The sequence below is a fragment of the Eubalaena glacialis genome, chromosome 13 (assembly GCF_028564815.1).
Source record: "Eubalaena glacialis isolate mEubGla1 chromosome 13, mEubGla1.1.hap2.+ XY, whole genome shotgun sequence".
NCBI classification, from domain to species: domain Eukaryota; kingdom Metazoa; phylum Chordata; class Mammalia; order Artiodactyla; family Balaenidae; genus Eubalaena; species Eubalaena glacialis.
The window spans coordinates 24,853,891-24,879,369 of record NC_083728.1 but is presented as its reverse complement, the minus strand read 5'-3'; the positions used below and the strand labels follow the sequence as shown (position 1 = coordinate 24,879,369).

Sequence of the window (25,479 nt, the reverse complement as noted above, 5' to 3'; positions counted from 1 at the left end):
TAGAGGGGTGGGATAGGGAGGGTGGGAGGGAGGGAGATGCAAGAGGGAAGAGATATGGGAACATATGTATATGTATAACTGATTCACTTTGTTATAAAGCAGAAGCTAACACACCATTGTAAAGCAATTATACTTCAATAAAATGTTAAAAAAAAAAAAAGAAAGAAATTCAGAGCTAATAAACTCTTGACAATAGTAAAAAAAAAAAAAAAAAAAAAAAAAAGAAAGCTGGAGTAGCTATACTCATATCAGATAAAATAGACTTTAAAATAAAGAATGTTACAAGAGACAAGGAAGGACACTACATAATGATCAAGGGATCAATCCAAGAAGAAGATATAACAATTATAAATATATATGCACCCAACATAGGAGCACCTCATTACATAAGGCAATTGCTAACAGCTATAAAAGAGGAAATTGATAGTAACACAATAATAGTGGGGGACTTTAACACCTCACTTACACCTATGGACAGATCATCCAAAATGAAAATAAATAAGGAAACAGAAGCTTTAAATGACACAATAGACCAGATAGATTTAATTGATATTTATAGGACATTCCATCCAAAAACAGCAGATTACACGTTCTTCTCAAGTGCGCACGGAACATTCTCCAGGATAGATCACATCTTGGGTCACAAATCAAGCCTCAGTAAATTTAAGAAAATTGAAATCATATCAAGCATCTTTTCTGACCACAACGCTATGAGATTAGAAATGAATTACAGGGGAAAAAGTGTAAAAAACACAAACACATGGAGGCTAAACAATACGTTACTAAATAACCAAGAGATTACTGAAGAAATCAAAGAGGAAATCAAAAAATACCTAGAGACAAATGACAATGAAAACACGACAACCCAAAACCTATGGGATGCTGCAAAAGCAGTTCTAAGAGGGAAGTTTATAGCTATACAAGCCTACCTTAAGAAACAAGAAAAATCTCAAGTAAACAATCTAACCTTACACCTAAAGAAACTAGAGAAAGAAGAACAAACAAAACCCAAAGTTAGCAGAAGGAAAGAAATCATAAAGATCAGAGCGGAAATAAATGAAATAGAAACAAAGAAAACAATAGCAAAGATCAATAAAACTAAAAGCTGGTTCTTTGAGAAGATAAACAAAATTGATAAGCCATTAGCCAGACTCATCAAGAAAAAGAGGGAGAGGACTCAAATCAATAAAATCAGAAATGAAAAAGGAGAAGTTACAACAGACACCGCAGAAATACAAAGCATCCTAAGAGACTACTACAAGCAACTTTATGCCAATAAAATGGACAACCTGGAAGAAATGGACAAATTCTTAGAAAGGTATAACCTTCCAAGACTGAACCAGGAAGAAGCAGAAAATATGAACAGACCAATCACAAGTAATGAAATTGAAACTGTGATTAAAAATCTTCCAACAAACAAAAGTCCAGGACCAGATGGCTTCACAGGTGAATTCTATCAAACATTTAGAGAAGAGCTAACACCTATCCTTCTCAAACTCTTCCAAAAAATTGCAGAGGAAGGAACACTCCCAAACTCATTCTATGAGGCCACCATCACCCTCATACCAAAACCAGGCAAAGACACTACAAAAAAAGAAAATTACAGACCAATATCACTGATGAATATAGATGCAAAAATCCTCAACCAAATACTAGCAAACAGAATCCAACAACACATTAAAAGGATCATACACCACGATCAAGTGGGATTTATCCCAGGGATGCAAGGATTCTTCAATATACGCAAATCAATCAATGTGATACACCATATTAACAAATTGAAGAATAGAAACCATATGATCATCTCAATAGATGCAGAAAAAGCTTTTGACAAAATTCAACACTCATTTATGATAAAAACTCTCCAGAAAGTGGGCATAGAGGGAACCTATCTCAACATAATAAAGGCCATATATGACAAACCCATAGCAAACATCATTCTCAATGGTGAAAAACTGAAAGCATTTCCTCTAAGATCAGGAACGAGACAAGGATGCCCACTCTCACCACTATTATTCAACATAGTTCTGGAAGTCCTAGCCACGGCAATCAGAGAAGAAAAAGAAATAAAAGGAATACAAATTGGAAAAGAAGAAGTAAAACTGTCACTGTTTGCAGATGACATGATACTATACATAGAGAATCCTAAAGATGCCACCAGAAAACTGCTAGAGCTAATTAATGAATATGGTAAAGTTGCAGGATACAAAATTAATGCACAGAAATCTCTTGCATTCCTATACACTAATGATGAAAAATCTGAAAGAGAAATTATGGAAACACTCCCATTTACCATTGCAACAAAAAGAATAAAATACCTAGGAATAAACCTACCTAGGGAGACAAAAGACCTGTATGCAGAAAACTATAAGACACTGATGAAAGAAATTAAAGATGATACCAACAGATGGAGAGATATACCATGTTCTTGGATTGGAAGAATCAACATTGTGAAAATGACTATACTACCCAAAGCAATCTACAGATTCAATGCAATCCCTATCAAATTACCAATGGCATTTTTTACGGAGCTAGAAAAAATCATCTTAAAATTTGTATGGAGACACAAAAGACCCCGCATAGCCAAAGCAGTCTTGAGGGAAAAAAACGGAGCTGGAGGAATCAGACTCCCTGACTTCAGACTATACTACAAAGCTACAGTAATCAAGACAATATGGTACTGGCACAAAAACAGAAACATAGATCAATGGAACAAGATAGAAAGCCCAGAGATAAACCCATGCACCTATGGTCAACTAATCTATGACAAAGGAGGCAAAGATATACGATGGAGAAAAGACAGTCTCTTCAATAAGTGGTGCTGGGAAAACTGGACAGCTACATGTAAAAGAATGAAATTAGAATACTCCCTAACACCATACACAAAAATAAACTCAAAATGGATTAGAGACCTAAATGTCAGACTGGACACTATAAAACTCTTAGAGGAAAACATAGGAAGAACACTCTTTGACATAAATCACAGCAAGATCTTTTTTGATCCACCTCCTAGAGTAATGGAAATAAAAACAAAAATAAACAAATGGGACCTAATGAAACTTCAAAGCTTTTGCACAGCAAAGGAAACCATAAACAAGACGAAAAGACAACCCTCAGAATGGGAGAAAATATTTGCAAACAAATCAACGGACAAAGGATTAATCTCCAAAATATATAAACAGCTCATTCAGCTCAATATTAAAGAAACAAACAACCCAATCCAAAAATGGGCAGAAGACCTAAATAGACATTTCTCCAAAGAAGACATACAGATGGCCACGAAGCACATGAAAAGATGCTCAACGTCACTAATTATTAGAGAAATGCAAATCAAAACTACAATGAGGTATCACCTCACACCAATTAGAATGGGCATCATCAGAAAATCTACAAACAACAAATGCTGGAGAGGGTGTGGAGAAAAGGGAACCCTCTTGCACTGTTGGTGGGAATGTAAATTGATACAGCCACTATGGAGAACAATATGGAGGTTCCTTAAAAAACTAAAAATAGAATTACCATATGACCCAGCAATCCCACTACTGGGCATATACCCAGAGAAAACCGTAATTCAAAAAGACACATGCACCCGAATGTTCATTGCAGCACTATTTACAATAGCCAGGTCATGGAAGCAACCTAAATGCCCATCGACAGACGAATGGATAAAGAAGTTGTGGTACATATATACAATGGAATATTACTCAGCCATAAAAAGGAACGAAATTGAGTCATTTGTTGAGACGTGGATGGATCTAGAGACTGTCATACAGAGTGAAGTAAGTCAGAAAGAGAAAAACAAATATTGTATATTAACGCATGTATGTGGAACCTAGAAAAATGGTACAGATGAGCCGGTTTGCAGGGCAGAAGTTGAGACACAGATGTAGAGAACAGACATATGGACACCCAGGGGGGAAAACTGCGGTGGGGTGGGGATAGTGGTGTGCTGAATTGGGCGATTGGGATTGACATGTATACACTGATGTGTATAAAATTGATGACTAATAAGAACCTGCAGTATAAACAAACAAACAAAACAACTAAAAAAAAAAAAAAAAAAGAATACTAAAACACAGGTTGCCTTCAGGGTGGGAGAACTGAGTGGCTAGGCAATGTGGAAGGGAGGGTTAAACTGTAAACTCTTATACCCTTTGAATTTTGAAGCCTGAAAATGTCTTACTTAGTCACAAAATTAAAAGTTTTTCTTTTTTAAAGGATGAGATTTTTTAAAGATGTGGTTTAGACTAAGCAGTTCTACTTTTATGTATCAACCCTAGAGAAACACTCATACAGGGGCCCAAACAGGCATGTACGTGGACGTTCCCTGTAGGGCTATTTGTAGTCATAAAACATTAGAAATCACCAGAATAGCCATCAGTAGAGGAAAGCTAAACTGTGATCCATTCACACTTGGAATCCTATGCATCAGAATGAAGCTGACCTTTATGGAAGGAGTTGGAAAGAGTTCTAAGACAGATTGTTAAATGAAAAGAAAACAAAAATATATCACAGCATAATATATATCATCCAATTTGGTTTTTAAAAACTATATACTGTTGACCCTTGAACAACTGCACAAGTTGTGGGTTTGAACTGCACAAGTCCACTTATACGCAGATTTTTTTCAGTAGTAAATACTACAGTACTATGCAATCTGAGGTTGGTTGAATCCATGGATGCTGAACCTCTGATACAGAGGAACCGCATATATGGAGGGCCGACTATAAGTTATATGCAGATTTTCAACTGCGCAGAAGGCTGGCACCCCTAACCACAGCACTGTTCAAGGGTCAACTGTATTTCTTTATATACATATATATGTATGTAAATGCACAGAGAAAGACCTGGAAGGATATACCACAAACTAATTACAGGGAAGGCAGTGTGACTAGGGGGCCTTAAAAAATAAGTTTACTGGGCAAGGTGCTTCACATGAATTACCTTCTAATTCTCTTACCAACTCCATGAGGTAGGCCCCATTATTATCCCTTTTTATATTTGAAGAAACTGTAGCTGAGAGAGGCTATGTAACTGCCTAAGTCACACTTCAAGCCCCAGACTTAAATTTGATTACTCTAGCATGGTGCTTTTTAACTTTACATACTTCTAGAGATCAATTTTAGTTATTGAAAAAAAAGATAATCCAAAGGAGCTGCCTCCAGCCTGGCAGGGGCCTAGTAGGATCCAAGCAGTGTGGTCAGTGCTGTGAGGAGGGGTCAAGGGCTTACATCTGAGGAGCTGGGCTCTTGTGAGGTCCTCAGCAACACTCCCTCCGCCAGGGCCCGGTCTACAGCCTGCCTTGCTAGCTCCTCCAGCTGCTGTTCATCCTGCAAGAGGCTCCCCCAGCCGGTGGCCATCCCGACCTGCAACAGAAGGAGAGAGAAGGGCTGACAGATGGCCTGGGGCCCAGCAACTGGCAGTGTGGTACAGGGGAGTGAACACTGGCTGGCAGTTCTTAACAATTTCCATGAGCACAAAATGGAAAGCTTGACAAAGCATTTCCATTGACACTCTTTCTTTTGAGTCCTAATCCAATGACAGCCTTATTCTCACAGTAAGGAAGCGGAGGCTCAGAGAGATGAAATGACTTGCCCAAGGTAATGACTAGTAAAACCTGGACTTGAACTCGGGTCTCTGGACTCCCAGCCCGATGCTTTCCATTGGAGAAAGAGGCACTAATAACATATGTGATCGTGGCAAGTTCTTTCTCCTCCCAGAGCTGCAGGTTCTCTACCTGTGAAACAAGGGGTCTGGGGTAGACCATGGTTTCCAAACCAGCTGAATATTCTGGAGAGCTTGGAAAAGAATACAGATTCCTGGGCCCTACTAGAGATTCTGATTCAAGAGGTCTGAGGGGAGGGAAGGGCTGAAGCTCTGTATGTTTAATAAATTTTCCTGGGACGGACACTGCTGCAATATATTATTAATTTCCCTTCTAGCTCCAACAACCCATGTCGGCAGGTTTCAAATAAATTATGTGGGAGTGGGGGAAAGGAGCCCTTTGTGGAATACTATTAAATGCAAATAAGGTGAACTCCTCCCTCATACTAACCAGAGGCAAACTCACTAGCAGGAAACGATTACATTCCTTGTATGGACATCTATCATCATAGAACCAAAAGACAGAAAATATTCTTGAGAAATCATATTAGCAGGATAGAAATAATTGAAACCCAAGTGCCCAATGTAATAGGAGGAGTCCAACTGGCTGCCAGAGACACACAGGGTGAACCAACTCACACTTTGACACTCACTGATTTTGCAGCAGGCCCCAGGGGTGTAAGAAAATCTGGATAAAAATCTGGAAACACCAGTCATTAGAACATGGCTGCCCAGCTCAGTGGTCCCAGGAAGAGAGCTGGAGAATGACAAGTAACCTCCGTCACATTCAGCTCCATCCCCCACTCCCCATGACAGAACTGGTGCTAGACCAATAATGATAGTCTGTCGGCCTCAGCACAATGTTTTGAAAGAATGAGCATGTGATTTCAAGAGGGTCCTGACAACAACCCTGTCAGGTGAGACATAGATAAGGGCAGTCATAGTAGAGAACAAAGCTCTGAGGTCAGTCAGACCTGGGTTTGAATCCATAATAATTACTTCCTTTATAAATAAGGTCACCTTGTGGATTAAATGAAAAAAAACCTGTGTGTAGTTCCTTAGCAGTGTTTGAAGCTCTATACATGGGAGCTTCTTTTTTGGCTGTACCCACTTTACAGGTAGAAGACTTGTCAGAGGTCACCCAGCAGCCTGGTGGCAGAGCCAAGACTAGAACCTGTGACTCTGACATTAGAGCAATGAAACCCTCCATTGGCCCCCATCTCTTCACAACTCTGGGATTCTATCATCTCCACCTGCTGTTGGGTTTTTGTTTAGCTGGCATAAACACTGATTGGCATCTAATGCCAGGACCCTGACTGAGGACGCAAAGAAAGATAAGACAAAAATAATTACTATGAGAAGTGCTAATTGGGCCCTTTGTTTTTCTCATTCTACAGTCTCAATCCTTCTTGTGGCTTTATTTCTGTTTTGCTGATGACACTCGAAACTATAACTTCACTGCAGTGCTTTTGCTGACCTTCAACGGAGAATATCCAACTGCTTACTGAGAGTCTCCATAGAACCAGAATAGAATGTGTTGTTGTCTCCCCATAAATCTGCTCCTACTCTTGATGAACCCGACCCAGGCACCCAAGCCTTGTACATACCTCTTTCCTACACCCCATTCTCCCCAAATCCTGTGGATTCTATCTCAGTATACAGTACTCTGAATTCCTTGATTTCTCTCCACCTTCACCGTTAGGAGGCCTGGTTCCGACTACCACCATCTCTTCCCTAGGCACGAAACAGATTCGGAGTGATGTATCTTCAGGACACACCAGCTAGTCTCCAGCTTCCAGGTCTTGGCATTTGCTGTCGTCTCTCTTTGGGACAATCCTCACCTCTCCGACCACCGCTCACGACTTAGTTTCAGAAGCCGTCCCTGTTCCCCGCCCAGGGCTTCTTTCTACGGCCCATTAATTTTCCCTGTATCACTGGGAATAGTGTGTCTTGATCACTTCTCTAGCTCCAGCGCCTACTACTGTATTCAATGAATGTTAAATGAAAGAATGATGAATGAATGACATACTGGAGCCAGATCACCAAAAGCCTTAACACGCCCACAAGAAAACCCCGGTCGGACTTAAAGCCAAGGGCGAAGCCAATGCCTGCGTGAGGCCCGGGGCAACAACACGGTCTCCTGCCCAGGCCTGCCCCACCTCACGGCCCGCTCGCTCCCACCCGGGGCAAAGTTTGGTTCTAATCGCTTCCACTTTTGTTGTTTAAAAAAAAAAACAAACTCCGGCTCTAGTCTCACCGGCACCGAGTGCCCGACACCAGCACAATCTGGAGTCAGGAGATCTAGGAAATCTGCAATCAAGAAGCACCAGCCCCACCCCCTCACTGGACACCAGCTTCCAGGTCCCGGCCATGGGTATGAGCTGCGACATCTCCTGGCCTCCAGGGCTCCAATCGCTGACAGACCCCTCCCTCATGGCCTTCCTCTCGAAGAAGCATGACCCTTACCGGCCGCCGTTGCAGTGCCCCAACCTACTCGTTCGTCGTCCTGCCGCTCTCCGTACTCAGGCCCCCTCGCGCCTTTACCGGAGCTTCAGGGGGCGGGGCCTCGATGCGATCCAACGCGCTTGCGCGCCCCCATCCCCCCCACGCCCCAGGCAGGGCTTAAAGAGCAGCGGAGCTGGACGGTGGCTGGGAAGGGACGGTCCGTGTGAGGGCAGCTTTGGGACAGCACCTTGGGAAGGAAGGGAGGAGTCGTGTTGGGTCAGCCGGGAGCTACGGGTTTGCAAAGCTAAAGCTCGTAGGGCGTCAGAACTGCTGATTTCCGACGCAAGATGGGGAAACTGATACTCAGAATGGGACAGTCACTACCTTGGGGACACACAGTTGGTGGTAGTGGGTGTGGTAATAGATGCCCAGAGACAGAGACAGAGCCCAGCGCAGGGTCCCATAGCACGTTAAAGGCTGAGCCAGTGTTGGAACCCAGCTGCGTCCCAGAAAAGAACACCCGATTTCTCCAACCCTGGGACAGCTGCAGGAAAAGCCTTCATGGCAAAAGGAAAGTAATTTCATTTTTACAGCAGTTTTAAAGTTAGGAACGTTTGAGGGTGATCCAGTGTTTCACAAAATGTCCAATATCACTTGCATCAGGATCTGGTGCAGTTTTTTTTTTTTTTTTTTTTTTTTAATGCAGATTTTTTTATCCCTACCTCCATCTCACCCATTGGCAGCTCCTCAGTTCTTTAACTGTTCCTTCTTTCTGGATTGTGATAGGATTATTCTCAGTCTGAAGCACCTGATACGAATTTTAATTAAACTGAATTTATCAGTCTGGGCTCTGGGGAATTAACCATGAATAAGACAGAGCCCCGGCTTTCACATCTGATTTAAAAGGTAGACAGGTAAACAGTGTTTTTCTGGGGAAGTAGGGAAGGCTTTTGGGGTCTTGAAGGACAGGTAAGCATGTGTAAACAGTGAAGGAAGTAGGGGTAGTTAGAGGCCGGAAAGGGGCTAGTGTACCAAGTAGCAGGAGCAGAAACAGCAAAGGCAAATAATTCTGAATGTGGCTAGTCTTGTTTTAGAGACAATGAGGAGTTTGGTGTAGATACTGAGGAGGGTCTGGGGGTTGGAGCAGGCTTTTAGGAGCTCAGTCTTGGGGAGGGAGCCTTGGATGCTAGGTTAAGAAGTTTAGCATTTGTCCAATGAGTTGTCTAAGGATATTAAGGAAGAGGGAGACATAGTGTGTTAGGTGCTGGTTACAGCATGGCAAATGGTTTGTAAGTGGGGAGACCAAGGCCAGAGAAAGATCTCAGAGGTAGTTAAGGCGTGAGATGATGAGGCGGGGCCAAGAAGATGAAGAGAAGGGGACAGATTAAAGAGATATTTAGGAGAGAGAACTCCGACTGATTATAAATCAGCGGCCCAATCCAGGGGACAGGATGTTTCCAACTCCTTAAATAAAGTATGTGGGACTTCCCTGGTGGTCCAGTGGGTAAGACTGCATGCTCCCAATGCAGGCGAACCGGGCTCAATCCGTGGTCGGGGAACTAGATCCTCCTGCATGCATGCCTCAACTAAGAAGCCCACATGCCACAACGAAGATCCCACGTGCTGCAACTAAGATCTGGCGCAGCCAAAATAAATAAATAAATACATAAATATTTAAAAAATATTAAAGTATGTACATTTTCTACCTACAGGACAGACTGAGCTTTCCAATCTTGTTGGTGGGAAGGAAGGGATAGGTGGTCTGGTTATTGCCACAACTGTGATTTCATGATGTCCCTCTTTTGTCTGCTTTTGTACCTAAGGGAGAGTCTGAAGCAGCAGTTACTATAATAGGCCCCAGGTGCCAGAAAAAGTCCACCGGGCTAACAAGGAACAAAGGAAGCTATTTCTAGGGCAGTATGAAATTAAAAATAAAAAATCATGACCCAGGGTTCTCTGTGCAGGTTCTCCTCTTCCAAGATGGGTGCCAAATGACATGTATCAGGTGCCTATTTGTGAGATTTGGGGAGGATCCCAGACCTTAACACCCCTTTGGTTGTGTCCTCCCACATTGTGGCAGGTAAGGTATTTTCATTCCCATTTTGTAGATGTGACAGTTGAGCCTCAGAAGTTACGTGACTTGTTCAAGGGGATCCAGTTTGTGGTGGGACTGGAAGTGAGGGGCTCTTGGCCAAAGATGTTTCCAGCAAGGCTTTGCCTTTCTTGCTCCCTCTGCCCAGATGCTTTTCCTCGAAATCTTGGCATAAGTGGCTCCTTCTTGTCATTCAGATATTTCCTCCTCAGATGACATCCCCACCTGATCAGCCTGTATCACATTTTCCTGTGTATTTTCTACATAACACTTATTAGTATCTGAAATTATTAATTTTATGTGTTTCTCTCCACTAGAATGTGAGCTCCATGAAAACAGGGGCAATATCTGTCTTGGTCACCACTTTACCCCCAGCACCTGCAATAGTAGATACTCAATAATATTTGCCGACTGATGGAAATAAGCTGGGGAGGGAGGGAGGGAAGGAAACCAACACTAGGTGAAAGCTTGGGATGTTTCAGGTGCTTCTCATAAACTATCTCATTTGATCCCCTCATAGCCTTTCCAGGTGGGTACTGTATCTCCATTGGGTGGATAAGAAAACATGGGAAGTGAGGTCAAGTCGGTCGTTTGTTACTTTTGAGGCCATAGGCTCCTTTGAGAATCTCTATTAGACACAAACTTTTTGCAGACCATGTGAAGGAATTCAGAGACCTCTTCAGGCCTACTCAGGGATCCCAGATCAAGAAACCCAGGATTAGGGAACTTGCCCGAGGTCTTTCTGGCCTCAAGCCGTTGCTGGTTCCTCCCTCCATGGCAAGGATAGATTCCCTTTAGTGGACATCAGGGAACCTGCTGAAGATTTTGGAGCAGAGCGAGTTTATGATGCCTTGAGCCTTTGATGTCTCCGACCTGAGTTCAAATCCTGACTCCACAAACTATCAGTGTGACTATGGGCAAGACTTCTCACCTCTCTGAATCCCACTTCCCTCACTTTCAAAATGGAATCTGTTTTCTGGTTTTTTGCTCACAATAACTAATCTTTATTTGATCTGCTCGTTAAGTGCCGGGTACTTGGCTGCTGGCTTTACAGTTGTTATCTCACTTTCACCACAAACCTATGAGGTGAGTACTGTTATCATGTCCATTTTACAGCTGGGGACTTGGAGGCTTGAAGAGATGCCCTGACTTGCTGAAGATTATGCAGCTTTACACTCTTAGCCATTGTGCACCTACACATGTACCTTGGGATGTGCCACGAGCTCAGGCTTCCCAAAGCTGACTTCTGAATCCATTGCAAACTCTTTTGGGTTTGTGGGAACATTTGAGTCTGAATTAGTTTTAAAAAAAGGCAAGGAGGGCTGCACTGCAGTGTGAATGGAGGTCTATCTCTTTGTATGTTGCCTTTCCCCCTGTAAGGGCCTCTGGCCAAGCCTAGACTAGGCCTCTTGACTGGGACATCTGTGTCGTCCCAGGGTCTGCATTGCACGGAGGTCTGCATTTGTGCACGTGGCTGCTGTCTCTTTTTAGCAATGACATCACTCTGCCTGGAATTATGAGGCTGTCTCCACACCTGGCTGGGGGCCACTGCTTGGCCGTTCAGAGTGGAATTCCTGTGTCTTCCAGCCCCTACCTACCACAGGCCTGGCCCAGCCATGCTGCTCAGGAAATGCCTTTGGAATCAAAGGGAGGACTCTTCCATGTGTTGAGGATTTACTGTGTGCCAGGCCTGTCCCGGACACTTTACATGTGTTATCTCATTTACACGCCCCAGTAATCCTGGGAGGGAGAAGTTACTGTCTCTATTTTACTGAGAAGAAACAGACTCACTTGGGCTTTGCCTTAGGCCCACTTGGGGTGATTGATGGCACCAGGACTGACTCTAGGGCCTGTGTGCACATCGTGCATGATGAATTCTTGAAGCTGTGGGCTGATAAAGGGGAGACACTCCTCAGCCCCCAGGACCCTCAGAGACTTTCTACCAACAAGCTTCTAGTCCAGCTCTCATTTCATCCATGAGGAAACAGGAGCCCAGAAAGGAGTGATGACTTACTTATAGCCCCTCTTTTCTGCTTACTACTTATCTGTTGGTTTTTTTTTTTTTTTTAATTTATTTATTTATTTATTTATTGGCTGCATCGGGTCTTAGTTGCGGCACACGGGATCTTTCATTGCGGCGCTCGGGCTCTTCGTTGTGGTGCACGGGCTTCTTTCTAGTTGTGGTTCGGGAGCTCCAGAGCATGTGGGCTCTCTAGTTGTGGTGCACGGTCTCTCTAGTTGTGGCCTGCGGGCTCCAGAGGGCGTGGGCTCTGTAGTTGTGGCACGTGGGCTCAGTATTTGCGGCGTGAGGGCTTAGTTGCTCTGTGGCATGTGGGATCTTAGTTCCCTGACCAGGGATCGAACTGGCATCCCCTGCATTGCAAGATGGATTCTTAACCACTGGACCACCAGGGAAGTCCCACTACTTATCTTTATCTACTTCCTTTTGGGCAGGATGAGATCCAATTTTACTCATCATTATACCACCCAGATAGCCCAGTGCCTGATCCTACTTGACACTTGGTAAATGCTTTTAAATTTTATTTATTATAAAAACATTGAGAAAAGTATAAAGGTTAGTATAACAGACACCCATATACCCACCACCCCGCTTGTGAAATAAAAACTGCTAATATAGCTGAAGGCCCCCTGTGTGCCCCTCTACAACTGCATCTCCCCAACCCCTGGTGAAGTTAAGAGTCTCCTGAATTTGGTGTTTATTATTCTATGCCATTTTGTATTCATATACCATAAAATTCAACCTTTTTAAGTGTATAATTTAGTGGCTTTTAGTGTGTTCACAAGATTGCGCAGCCATCACCACTATCTAATTCTAGAACATTTTCACCCCCAAAAGGAACCCCATACTCATTATCAGTCACTCCCCCATTCCTCCCTCTCTCCAGCCCCGGCAATCACTAATCTGCTTTCTGTCTCTATGGATTTGCCTATTCTGGACATTTTCTATAAATGGAATCCTGTATGTGGTCTTTTGTGTCTGGCTTCCTTCACTTACCATAATGTTTTCAAGGTTCATCCATGTTGTAGTATGAATCAATATTTCATTCCTTTTTATGGTATGGTATTCCATTGTGTGAATACAGCACGTTTTGTTCATCCGTCACTTGGTGGACATTTGGGTTGTTTCTGCTTTTTGCTATTATAAATAATGTTGCTATGAACAAGTGTTTATGTGGATATATGTTTTCAATTCTCTTGGTTATATAAGTGGACTTGGTGGGTCATATGGTAACTCTATGTTTAACTTTTTGAGGAACTGCCAGACTGTTTTCTAAAGTGGCTGCACTATTTTGCATTCCCACCAGCAATGTATGAGAGTTTCAATTTTTACATCCTCACCAACACTTATCTCTTTGATTATGACCATCCTAATGGGTGTGAAGTGGTATCTCATTATGGCTTCAATTTGTATTTCCCTAATGACTAATGATATTGAGCGTGTTTTCGTGTGCTTATTGGCCATTTGTATATATCCTTTGGAGAAATGTCTATTAAAACCTTTTACCCATTTTAAGGGCAAAAATGTTATTGAGTTTTAAGAATTCTTTATATATTCTGGATACCAGACCCTTATCAGATATATGATTTGCAAATATTTTCTCCCATTCTGTGGGTTTTCTTTTCAGTTTCTTTTTTTTTTTTTTTCCTTAATTTATTTATTTATTTATGGCTGTGTTGGGTCCTCGTTTCTGTGTGAGGGCTTTCTCTAGTTGTGGCAAGCGGGGGCCACTCTTCATCACGGTGCGCAGGCCTCTCACTGTCACGGCCTCTCTTGTTGCGGAGCACAGGCTCCAGACGCGCAGGCTCAGTAATTGTGGCTCACGGGCCCAGTTGCTCCGCGGCATGTGGGATCTTCCCAGACCAGGGCTCGAACCTGCGTCCCCTGCATTGGCAGGCAGACTCTCAACCACTGCGCCACCAGGGAAGCCCTCTTTTCAGTTTCTTGATGTTGTCTTTTTTTTCTTTTTTTTTGGTAAATATCTCTATATTTTATGCAGCCTCTTTATATTGAAGAAATGGGGTTTTTTTAAACGTCTTTATTGGAGTATAATTGCTTTACATTGTTGTGTTAGTTGCTGCTGTATAACAAAGTGAATCAGCTATACGTATACATACATCCCCATATCCCCTCCCTCTTGCATCTCCCTCCCACCCTCCCTATCCCACCCTCCCTATACCACCCTCCCTATACCACCCCTTGATAGTGTCCTTTGAAGCACAAATGTTTTTAATTTTGATGTAATCTAATTCATCTATTTTTTTTCTTAGGTTGCTTATGTTTAGAGTGTCATATCCACGAAACCATTGCCTAATCCAAAATCATAAAGACTTACACCTGTCTTTTTCTGTGAGATTTATGGGTTTTACTGTTACATTTAGGTCTTTGATTCATTTTTAGTTAATTTTTGTGTATGGTGTGAAGTAGGTCCTATGCATTTTTTGTCCTTTTACTAGGTGTTTCTTAAAAAAAATGATACTGTTTTTCCTATTTGGGGGACTTTAAATGGTAACGTGTGTTCTTGTGCAGCTTGATTTTCTCATTCAGCCTTATGTTGGGAGATTCATCCATGTTGGTAAAAGTAACTAGTTCATTTGTTTTCACTGCTGTATAGGTTTCATTGCATAAAAATACCACATTTCATTTACCTTTTCTCCTATGAATGATCCTTTGGGGTTGTCTCTACTATTTTGCTATTACAAAGGGTAAACAGTCTAATATGTGCCTCTTTGTGCAGTATGTTGAAGGTCATGGGCATATTCAGATTTACTAGATAATACAAAATTACTCTCCTAAGTGGTTTTACAAATTTGCACTCCTGCCAGCAATGTATTAGAATTGCCTTTATTCGGCATCCTCACCAAGACTCAGTATTGTTGGGCTTTTTTGATTTTGCCAGGCTAGTGGGTGTGAAATGAATCTCATTAGGATTTTCCAGATTAATAGCAAAGTTTATTTTTCAGTAAATATTTGCATGGTTGGGTGGATGGCATGAAAGTAGAATGGATTCAGCTCTTTGATGAGGAGATGACCCTCTATTCTGCCTGTGGCTAGAGGATGGCAGGGCTCTGGGCCTAGACTGCCAGCTGTTTGTAGGGAGACCCTGGAGCTAGGAAGCACTGGGTGAGACCAACGACTCTATATCTATGGGGAAAGGCAGTTGTCACCTTGAAACCAGCAATGGGAGCCTTACCCCAGGGAGAGGCTATAGTCTTGCCCTTCCATCTCCCCACACTTTCCCCAAGAAGGGAGGGAGCTAGAGAGAAGCCAGAAGGGAATTGTGTAACGATGAGAATGGGGTCCCACAGTCTTAGGAATGACCCTTTCTTGAGGACCTTCTCATGGTCTCTGTATTGGTGGTATGTATTTCCCTTGGTTTTTTGTTTTGTTTTGTTTTGTTTGTTTTTAATTTTTATTATTTTTTGACTGCATCTCATGGCATGCAGGATCTTTGTTCCCCAACCAGGGATCAGAAGTGTGCCCCCTGCAGTGGAAGCTCAGAATCTTAACCACTGGACCGCCAGGGAAGTCCCTGTATTTCCCTTATTTATTCACTGAGTTTGGGGATGATGATAATGATAATAAAAATAATAGTAAGGATTTTGTATTGAACACATATGCGAGGCATTGTACCTTTCTCTTTTTATAGGTATTATTTAATTCCCTGTGGAGTAGGTGCTGTTATTATTCCTGCTTTATAGGTGAGGAACAGAGGATCAAAGGGACAGAGTAACTGAAGGTTTGTACCCAAGCAGTCTGGCTCCAGAACTCTTAAGCACTGTGCTGTATTGTTAGCCTGGCTCAGCTAAACCCAGGACAGCAAAGAAAGGAGAATCTTGCCCAGGCTTGGGTAGGTGAGAAACACAAGTCACAATATCCACTGGGCCTGGCATGGAGAAGGCAGCAGGGAGCAGAGTGAGAGGCCCCTGGGGAAGATGGTTCTTTTTTTTTTTTTTTTTTAATATAGGGTGATTCCAGTTTACACTTTCTTTTGTTGCTGTTATACATTTATTTTATTTAATTATTTTGGGCTGCATTGGGTCTTCATTGCTGTGCGCGGGCTTTCTCTAGCTGCGGCGAGCGGGGGCTACTCTTCTGTTGTGGTGCGTGGGCTTCTCGTTGCGGTGGCTTCTCTTGTTGCGGAGCACGGGCTCTCGGCACACGGGCTTCAGTAGTTGTGGTGCGTGGGTTCAGTAGCTGTGGCTCGCGGGCTCTAGAGCGCAGGGTCAGTAGTTGTGGTGCATGGCCTTAGTGGCTCCGCAGCATGTGGGATCTTCCCGGACCAGGGCTTGAACCCGTGTCCCCTGCATTGGCAGGTGGATTCTTAACCACTGTGCCACCAGGGAAGTCCTGTATTATTTCTTATAAATTCTTGTGACTATACAGTTATCTCAAAAATTTCAATTGGAAAATGATTGGAAAATGAAATTTAAGGCCCAAAGAATTAGGTAGGAAAATAGAGATATTTGTAATAACAACATTTTCAACCCATTAAAAAAAAAACCCTGAGGGCTGTGCTCAAGGAGACCTCTTACCCTTAAGTTAGCAAAGTGCAGATTCGCAGAGAGGTTTGCAGTATACCCTGAGATGTGGGAGAGCGCAGGGTCACCCTGCACACCTCAAGATACCCAGGGTAGACCGTTTGGGTTGGTTTCCAATCCTAACTCATTGAGCCTCTCTCTGCCCTTCACCTACCAAGCTGACTGACCATGATCACAAGGGCAGAGACACAACCTCACCCCACCGTCCCACTCTACCTCTAACTGGTCTTCTGAGAGTTCGTCCCCCATCTCCACTCTACCAGGCAGACTCCTCCTTAGGAGCAAGCCTAGAACCAGTCCCAATCTGGGTGGCATCAGAGAGTGTGTGTTGAACTCAACGAAATGGGAAGCTGGCATAGGCTGGGACAAGCCTGTCTTGATCCTGAGACCCCAGGCAGGGCCAAGGCTTTGGCACAGGATTTTGGCAGTGGGGTGGCTGCGGTCTTATAAGACCCTGGGACTTTCCTCCCACGTGGTATGCCCACAAGGATGTCTCTTCCAGAATGTTGGCTGCCCTGGGCACTACCTCAAATTCCATCCCCAGAGTGGCAGACCCAAGGCCTCCCCGCCAGACTACCTCAACATACACGTCACCACAGGGCTGGCGTGTTCACACTGTTGATCTCTTACCATGGGCTAAGCACTCTGGTTCATTTGTATCTCTCAGCAACATTATAAGGCAGGTACTCTTCGTATATCCATTTTGCAGAGAAGGACCCAAGGCTCAGAGAGGTTAAGTAACTAGCTCAGGGTCACTTAGCTTGTAAATGGCAGAGCAAGGGCTCAAAGAGGCAGTCCTAACACGTGCCCAGCCTAGTCCCTGCAGGTGCAAAGCTAAAAAAGAACCACTGCCCGCTCAAATGGAGTCAACGATAATGTCGTCAGACATTTACATAGGGCTTGTATATATCAGGCACAGGCTAAGCTCTTTACATACATTATTTCCTTGACTCTGCTTAACAACCCAATGGAATAAGGTTATGCCCATTTTATGATGGAAATGGAAGCTCCAACAGGAAAAGGTCAAGGTCACATAGCAAGTAAGGGGCAGAGCTGGACAGTCTGACTCTGGAGCCAGAGCTATCAGACCCTCTTCTGCCATCTCTTCCTCCTTTTTTTTAGCATCCTCCCTCCCCCATACACTGACCCTCCCAGGCTTTCTTCCTGCTGCTGTTTCCACTCTCCCCCACCCCAGCTCCCCAGACTAACCCATGTCCGGAGCCCCCAGCCCTTTCATTCATATTCTGAGCATAGTTTGGAGGCTGAGGTCTGGTCAGACTATCTGGATGGTGACCTCCAGGGGTCAGCCCATACACTAGGGTGTCCTTTAGCCCTTCCTATTTCCACTCAGCTGCCTGGCAAGGGAAGTCTTGGAGGGGCCCATCACCCAGTCCTCCTACCTACCTGCAGTGGCCTGCGGGATACGGTGGATAGAGCGAGCAGGACGCCCATACCTTGCAGAGAGGCCAGCGTTCTGGGGGTGGGGGCAGCACTGGGCCTCTCAGGACCGGGTGGTTCTGGAAGCTGATATGAGCAGCAGCAACTGCTGGCATTATCTGGGTTCTAAGAATAGCTTGGGCTGAAGTGTTGGGGGCCGGGGCCAGGGAAGAGGGCAGGAGCCTTTTTCCACTGCCCCCTCCACCCCTGCTGCTTGGCCTGGAAACTGGGAAGCCTTCCTTCTGGCTTACAATTTGCTCTGGGATGATTTCGCATGGATACATCTTGTCCACCTTTGGGTTGGAGGACAGAGGGTGTCCCAGGGACTCAGACCCAGGGCTGAGGGCACTGAGCCCACACCCTGAGGACCCGCCCTCCTCCAGGCCCTCCCCACTGGCACAGAGTAGGGGCTTGCTTTTTCAAGGGTCGATATGTTGGAAGCGACCTTTATTCATTTAGCAAACACTTAAGAAATAGGTAATACATAGACATGATTCAAAATTCAAAGGTATAAAAGGATACACAAGGAAAAGATATCAGTCTGTCCCTTTCCTAGCCTCCAGCCACCTATTCCTCTCTGCTCCTCACTTTTTTCATTTAATGAGATATCTTGAAAGTAACAACAGTAATGTAAATAATAATGTAATATGAGGGAAACCCACGTTACATCATGAGTCTCCGCTATGTGCCAGGCACTGTTCTAAGCACTTCGGATGTTTTAACCCATATAGTGCTCATCAGAATCCTATGTGGTGGGTACTTTGTACGAATCTCCATTGTTAAGAGGTTAAGTGATTTTCCACGATTTCATGGCTGGTAATTGGCAGAGCCAGGATTCAGTCCCAGGCAGTCTGATGTTAGATAAGGTATTCTTCATCACTGCTCCGTACTTCTGCTCACACTTATGTCATGTCACTACACAGCACACCCTTGCTCTTCCTAAGGGCCAAGGTCAGAGATGTACTATATATTGAACACGTGCCATGGCCAGGCTCAGGCTGGTCTGCAGCAAAAAATAAAAAAGACTAGGTCTCTGCCCTCATGGAACTGGCATCCCAGCGCCCATGAGTGTCTGTCAACCAAGGTAGGAGGAGGGAAACCCACGTGTCACTCACATGCCTGTATACCGTCTGCTGTTCACACACACCCTGTCCCTTATCCACCGGTCCTTTACTCACTCAGCCTCTGAGCTGGAAGGCCTTAGAGCCCAGAGCTATAGGTAGGAACATGGAGATCCAGACAGAAGTAGACACGAGACATCACAGTGTGGCCCTCGTGAGCCTCATCCCCTGCCCCCGGGATCCATTTCAGCAGGGCTGCTGGGGGGTGCCTCTAATCCAGGGCCCAACCATTGTTTGAAGTTGGGAACAATTGAAGGGCAAGGGAGCTATAGATAGATCCACAGCTGCTGTCACCTGTTCCAGCCTGGGCACTGGGCCCAAGCGTTGTCTACGTGGGGGTACTTTACCAGTGAGGGCCCCCTGGGGGTGGGAGATTGGTCCAGCCTAGCTCAGCTCTACAGAGACTGAGTCAGAGGCCAAGACAAAGAAACAGAGTCTTGGAGGGCAGAGAGAGACAGAGTAACACAGAAAGACCAAGACCCTTGAGAGATACAGGGAGCTCCCACCAAATGCCATAAACACGGAGATTGGTTGGGGCTCTGGGAGGGCTACACAAGCACATTTCTCTCTGGGAGAGCCACATCCCAGATTCTTCCGAGGCAGTTGAAGGAACATGTTTTGGGGAGTGCTCTGGGAGACTCCTGAGATCTTTGAAAGGAAGACGTTGTGCTGCTGTGTCTAGTCGTAGCTTTAATTCAGTATGTGACCTTGGGCATGGACCTGCTTCTTCCTCTGTGCCTCCGTTTCCCCAGCCGCCCAATGAGAGAGTTGGTTTGCATGATCCCTGAAGGGCCCTTTCATCCTCTGATGCCTGTCAGGACATTCCTCATGTGTCTAACCTCTCTCCCTCTTGCTGCAGTGGAGGCCATAGTCCCCTCCTTTGTTTGCCCTTTGTGAGGATGGGGGACAGCTGGTCCCCCCATCCCCTCCCCCCAGTAACCTTTCAGCCATAAATCCATGCTGAGGCATCTCTCCACCGGATAAACAGCCCTGATGCCTTTTGGCTGCCCTCATCCTATTTTCTGCTTGAAGCATCAGAGCTGGGGCCCACTCGGGCCCTCTGCAGCTGCCCACGGCCCCAGGAGGGGGACAAGCCTTGGACGAGCAGGGGCACCCCCCTGGGGTGCCAGGGTGGAGGCCCCTCTTTGGGCCTCACCACCTCGCATTTAGACCCTTATGGCAGCCGCCTCCTAAGTCTTCCTGCCCCGGTCTCGCCCCTGCAGTCCATCCTCCACACCAGCTGTCATGGGGCTCTTGTGAACACATAAATCTGAACACACTGTCAAATGCCCTTGCTCCGAGCTCTTTGATGAAAAAAATAAATTAAAAATGCCTTTGATGGCTCCCCAACTCCTGCAGGATAAAGAACCAAATCCTAATCTGGCTTTTGAAGCCCTTCACAATCCAGTCCCAACTGCTCCGTCCAGCCTCACCTCCCTTTACGCCCGTGTGGCTGCCCTGGGCTTGGAGTTTAGGTTCATGCTCTCCGTCCTCTGTCCTCTACCTTCAGTGCCTCTCCCTGGATGGCCACAGCCTCCTCACTGGTCTGCCTGTGGCATCTCTTGCTCCTTCCAGTCCATTCTCTATATGGCAGCCAGAGTGATCATTATTAACCTTCACCACTTACTCTCCTGCCCTAACAGCTCCCCTTCGCACTTGGAATAAGGTTCCACAAGAGTCCCGGTGATGCAGCCCCTGCCTACCTGTCTAACCTCACCTTGCAAAACTTTCCCCACCTTCCTACCCCAGCGGCACTAGCACTGTGACAGGGCTTCAGACACACCAAGCTATGCTCTGCCTCACGGCTTTTGTATTTACTGTTCCTCCTGGTTGGAATATCCTTCCCCCAGCTCTTCACCTAACCGGCTCGCTCTTATCCTTCAGGTCTTGCCTTAAATGTCACCTCCTCAGAGAGGCCCTCTTTGACTAACCTGAATAGAGTTACACCCTCGTTACCCTCCACAGCACTACTTTGCGTGATGCCTTCATAGCACATGCCACAATCTTTTATCCTTCAAACTCCTCCATTCTGACATCCTCCTTGAGCATCATTTTTTTCCCTGGACAATGAGTGTTGTGTTCCCATCCTGGACACATAAGAGAAGCTGTCAGATGCATATTGAATTGAATTCATGTGTCCCTCCCTCCTTCACAGAGTCCTTCAATGTCTTTATCCAAAGAAGGACTTCCAGGCACTGGGGTGCATTGCTCGCAGATATATATGGGGCTGGGGTGGCTCCCAAATTACATCCTATCTGCCTACCTGCCTGCCCTTGCTTTCTCCAATACTCAGCTCCTCTAGTGGCATTTTGGGCTGGAAGAGGAGACGCCAGAGGTACTATGCCCCTTTCGGGCTTTGCCTCATCAGTCTGACTGCTACTGAGCTGTGGGTTCCAGGACTCTTGGCAACTGCTGATCTGAGGTCTTTGGTGGAGAGGAATTGGGGACACCTAGACCCTGGTGCCCAGCTTGGCTCTAGCCCCCTACATACTAAGACTTCCATTCTCTATCTTTGGCCACTTTACTCTCTTCCCTGACTCCTGCTTCTCCCCTCCAACTCTCTTCCTAGCCAGGCCCAAGGTTCCCTGGTGTAAGTGGGGGCTGGCGGACAGCATATCAGTTTTTGAGGGCAGTAGTAGACCTATTCAGGGCCGCCTGGGTCTGGGGGCCTGGAGACACAGACTAGAAAGCCTGAGGTCCAGCCCTCTCCGACAGCCTTTTCTGGGGCTGTCAGTACCCTAAGTCCCTTGAAGATGGTGTTTCTTTGAGTGATTTCCAGGGAGAGTCCCTCTAGCCCAGGAGGGTGGACACACTGCAGGCCAGGCTGCAGGTGACCCAGCTGCCCTCATGCTGGTCCTGCCTGAAGTTGCTTTCTCCTTTCCCAGTTTTCGTGTGCAGGGGTAGAGAGCTTGCCTTCGGAGTGGGATCCTGGAGTCTGGCCTGGGCTTCCCTCTGTCCCCATCAGGGTCTTGGTGTCCTTGGCTAAGCTGATTTCCCTTCCAGCCCTCTAGCCCTGATGCTCCTGATTCCTAATGCCCTAGGAGTCTTTAATTTAAAAAAACAACAGGGGACTTCCCTGGCAGTCCAGTGGTTAAGACTTTGCCTTCCAATGCAGGGGGTGTGGGTTTGATCCCTGGTCAGGGAGCTAAGATCCCACATGCCTCACAGCCAAAAAACCAAGACATAAAACAGAAGCAATATTGTAACAAATTCAATAAAAGACTTTAAAAATGGTCCACATCAAAAAAAATCTTAAAAAATAAAAATAAAAAATAAAACAACAACAAACAAAAAAACCCAAAGGAGGGACAAATGTAAAAGATACAGGGAAGTACAAATAATAACAAACCAGTGTACATTTTGTCATATTTGCTTCAAGTCTTTTGCCCCAGGATTCTAGCACTTCAGGGTTCTAATGACCCTGGGTTCTAACACCCCAGCAATCTAAAACTGAGGTGCATATATGTCTTGTCTCTGTACTTATAACATTGGGAAGAGAAGGCAGGAAGAAAGACTTTGGGCTGTCTATACTGGCTACGCAGTGGGTGGGTTTGTTGGGTTGAGGGTGGTTGTTAAGAAACAAAGCTTCCAGAGGGTCTAAAATCCTGGAATCCTGGAGTCCTGAGGTTGGAGTAGACCTCAGAGGTCATCCAGTCCAAAGCCTCAAGCCCTGTGCAGTCTCTACTTGATTCTTCCTTGCTTTTGGCAGGCTCATTTTCTTCCAAGGCAGCCTCTTCCATTGCTGATTGGCTCCAAGTGTGAAAAAGTCCTTTTTTGTGTGTATCTTCAAACTCTGCTTCCTTGTAACTGCACTGTTGTTCTGCTCTTGGGGCCACACAAATCACACAGGCTCCCTCTGTTCCAGCATGGCTCTTCAGGTGTTTAAAGTTGGAACCTTAAGTCCTTGCAGATTGTAGCATTTGTTGCATCTCTCAGGTGCATCTTGGGTTTCCTCACTGCTTTGTCATGTTTGTCTGTGAGCTCATCTCAGCAGGAAGGTGTGTCCGGTGTAGTAGAAGCGAACTTACAGAGCAGTTCTGGACCCACTTCTTTGGGTTGGTTTTTCAGCCCCAGGTTTCTACACTGAGCAGGTAATTCTAGAATTCAGACCCACGTTATATTTGGTATAGGCTAGGCTCGTTAGAGGTTCTGATTCTCCAGGCCAGTTCTATTGCTTGGGCCTTAGGCACAAAGCCCTGCTTTCTGAGCATCTTTGAACAGGTGCAGAGTTTTCCCTACCCTCTGGGCTTTCTATAAATTGCTCAAGCCCAGCTCCTTAGCCTCTGACCCCATATGGAGATTAAAACTCTATAATCTGGGGCTTCCCTGGTGGCGCAGTGGTTGAGAATCTGCCTGCTAATGCAGGGGACACGGGTTCGAGCCCTGGTCTGGGAAGATCCCACATGCCGCGGAGCAACTAGGCCCGTGAGCCACAACTACTGAGCCTGCGCGTCTGGAGCCTGTGCTCCGCAACGAGAGAGGCCGCGATAGTGAGAGGCCCGCGCATCGCGATGAAGAGTGGCCCCCGCTTGCCACAACTAGAGAAAGCCCTCGCACAGAAACGAAGACCCAACACAGCCAAAAAAAAGTAAAATATAAAAATAAATAAATAAATTTAAAAAAAAAAAACAAAAAAAACAAAAAAACTCTATAATCTGAACTATCAATCAAGTTTGCTTCATTCTCTTACTTCATAGATATTTATTGACTTTCTACTATGTGCAGCTACTCTGCAAGGTGCTGGGGGCCTAGACCAAGCTCTTGCCCTTTACTGGGTGTGGGTGTGGGTGGGAGGCGGGGGCAGGGAAGAAACAATCTAAGTTCTATGAAGAGAATTAAAACAGAATGATGTTGTCACAAATATGACGTGGAGAGAAAAAAGAAAGGAATACATAATGTAGGACTCCATTCATATAAATTTCAAAACAATCTGTGATATTAGAAGTCAGGATAGTAGGTGAGGGAGTGGTAACTAAAAGAGGGTTGATGGGGATGCTGGTAATTTTAGGTTCTTGAACAGAGTGTGTTTACTTTGTGAAAATTCATCAGACTGTACAAGAATATTCACCGCAGCCCTGATTGTAATGGCAAAAAGAGAACAATCTAAATGTCCACCCAAAGGAGACCTGTATCATTTTGTAACATGGGGAAATATCTGTAGGATAAATTACTAAAAGGGTCTGGGCATTTGTAATTTTGATAGATATTGCCAAATTTAGCCATGCATTTTTTTTTTTAAAGGAGTTTGATAGGTGTTGGTTCTTTTTTTTTTTTTTTAAAGATTGATTGATTGATTGATTGATTGCTATGTTGGGTCTTCGTTTCTGTGCTAGGGCTTTCTCTAGTTGTGGCAAGCGGGGGCCACTCTTCATCGCGGTGCGCGGGCCTCTCACTATCGTGGCCTCTCCTGTTGCGGAGCACAGGCTCCAGACGCGCAGGCTCAGTAGTTGTGGCTCACGGGCCCAGCCGCTCCGCGGCATGTGGGATCCTCCCAGACCAGGGCTCGAACCCGTGTCCCCTGCATTAGCAGGCAGACTCTCAACCACTGCGCCACCAGGGAAGCCCCTGGCCATGCATTTTTAACAAAGTTTTCATGTAATATACATACCGTGAAGTGCATACATCTTAAGCGTATAACACGATTAGTATTACAAAGTGAACACACCTGTGTAACCGCAGCCCAGCTCAGTATATAGAGTGTTTCCTGCATTCCAGAAGCTTCTCTTGTGCCTCCTCTCATCATTACTTTCCCTCAAAGGACCACTCTTTCACTTTATCATCATTCGTTCGTTTTGCCTGTTTTGAACTATTTATGGTTGAAAATGTATCTTTGAAATTATTCCTATAGACTATAGATATGTCTGTATATTTGGAATTGGTAGCCCGTTGGTGCAGAGGATTTCTCTTTGTGAGCTCAGCCTAATGTCTGGCTGGAATCCTGGCTCTGGACCTCTTTGTGTCCAGTGTCGAAGGTTCCAGGATCCTTTGATATTCTGACTCCAAAATTCTGTGGCGTCACCAGGGCCTGAATGGGGTGACAGAAAAGGAGAGCCTGGAAGTGCCCTGACACATTCTGAAGGCAGACTGAGTGTCAGCACCCCGAACCCCTGATGTGAGTAGGGTGCAGGAGGGGGCTAAGAGTGGGAACTTGGCTTCCTGTGAATCTTAAATGTCATTATGAAGGGGGCTCCTGATTGGTCTAAATTTCCTCAATATGCT

At 45.2% G+C, this 25,479-nt stretch overlaps 1 protein-coding gene across 1 annotated transcript in view; it reads right to left on the bottom strand.

Moving 5' to 3' along the window:
* Window positions 1–8,159, bottom strand: part of GSS (glutathione synthetase) — a 41,230-nt gene extending 33,071 nt beyond the window's left edge. The window contains exons 1-2 of the mRNA XM_061208100.1: window positions 8,071–8,159; window positions 5,232–5,366 (exon numbers count right to left, since the gene is read on the bottom strand). Coding sequence (XP_061064083.1) covers window positions 5,232–5,360 — 129 coding nt within the window. The 5' untranslated portion in view covers window positions 5,361–5,366; window positions 8,071–8,159. The remainder of the gene's footprint in view (window positions 1–5,231; window positions 5,367–8,070) is intronic.
* Window positions 8,160–25,479: the final 17,320 nt, after the last annotated feature.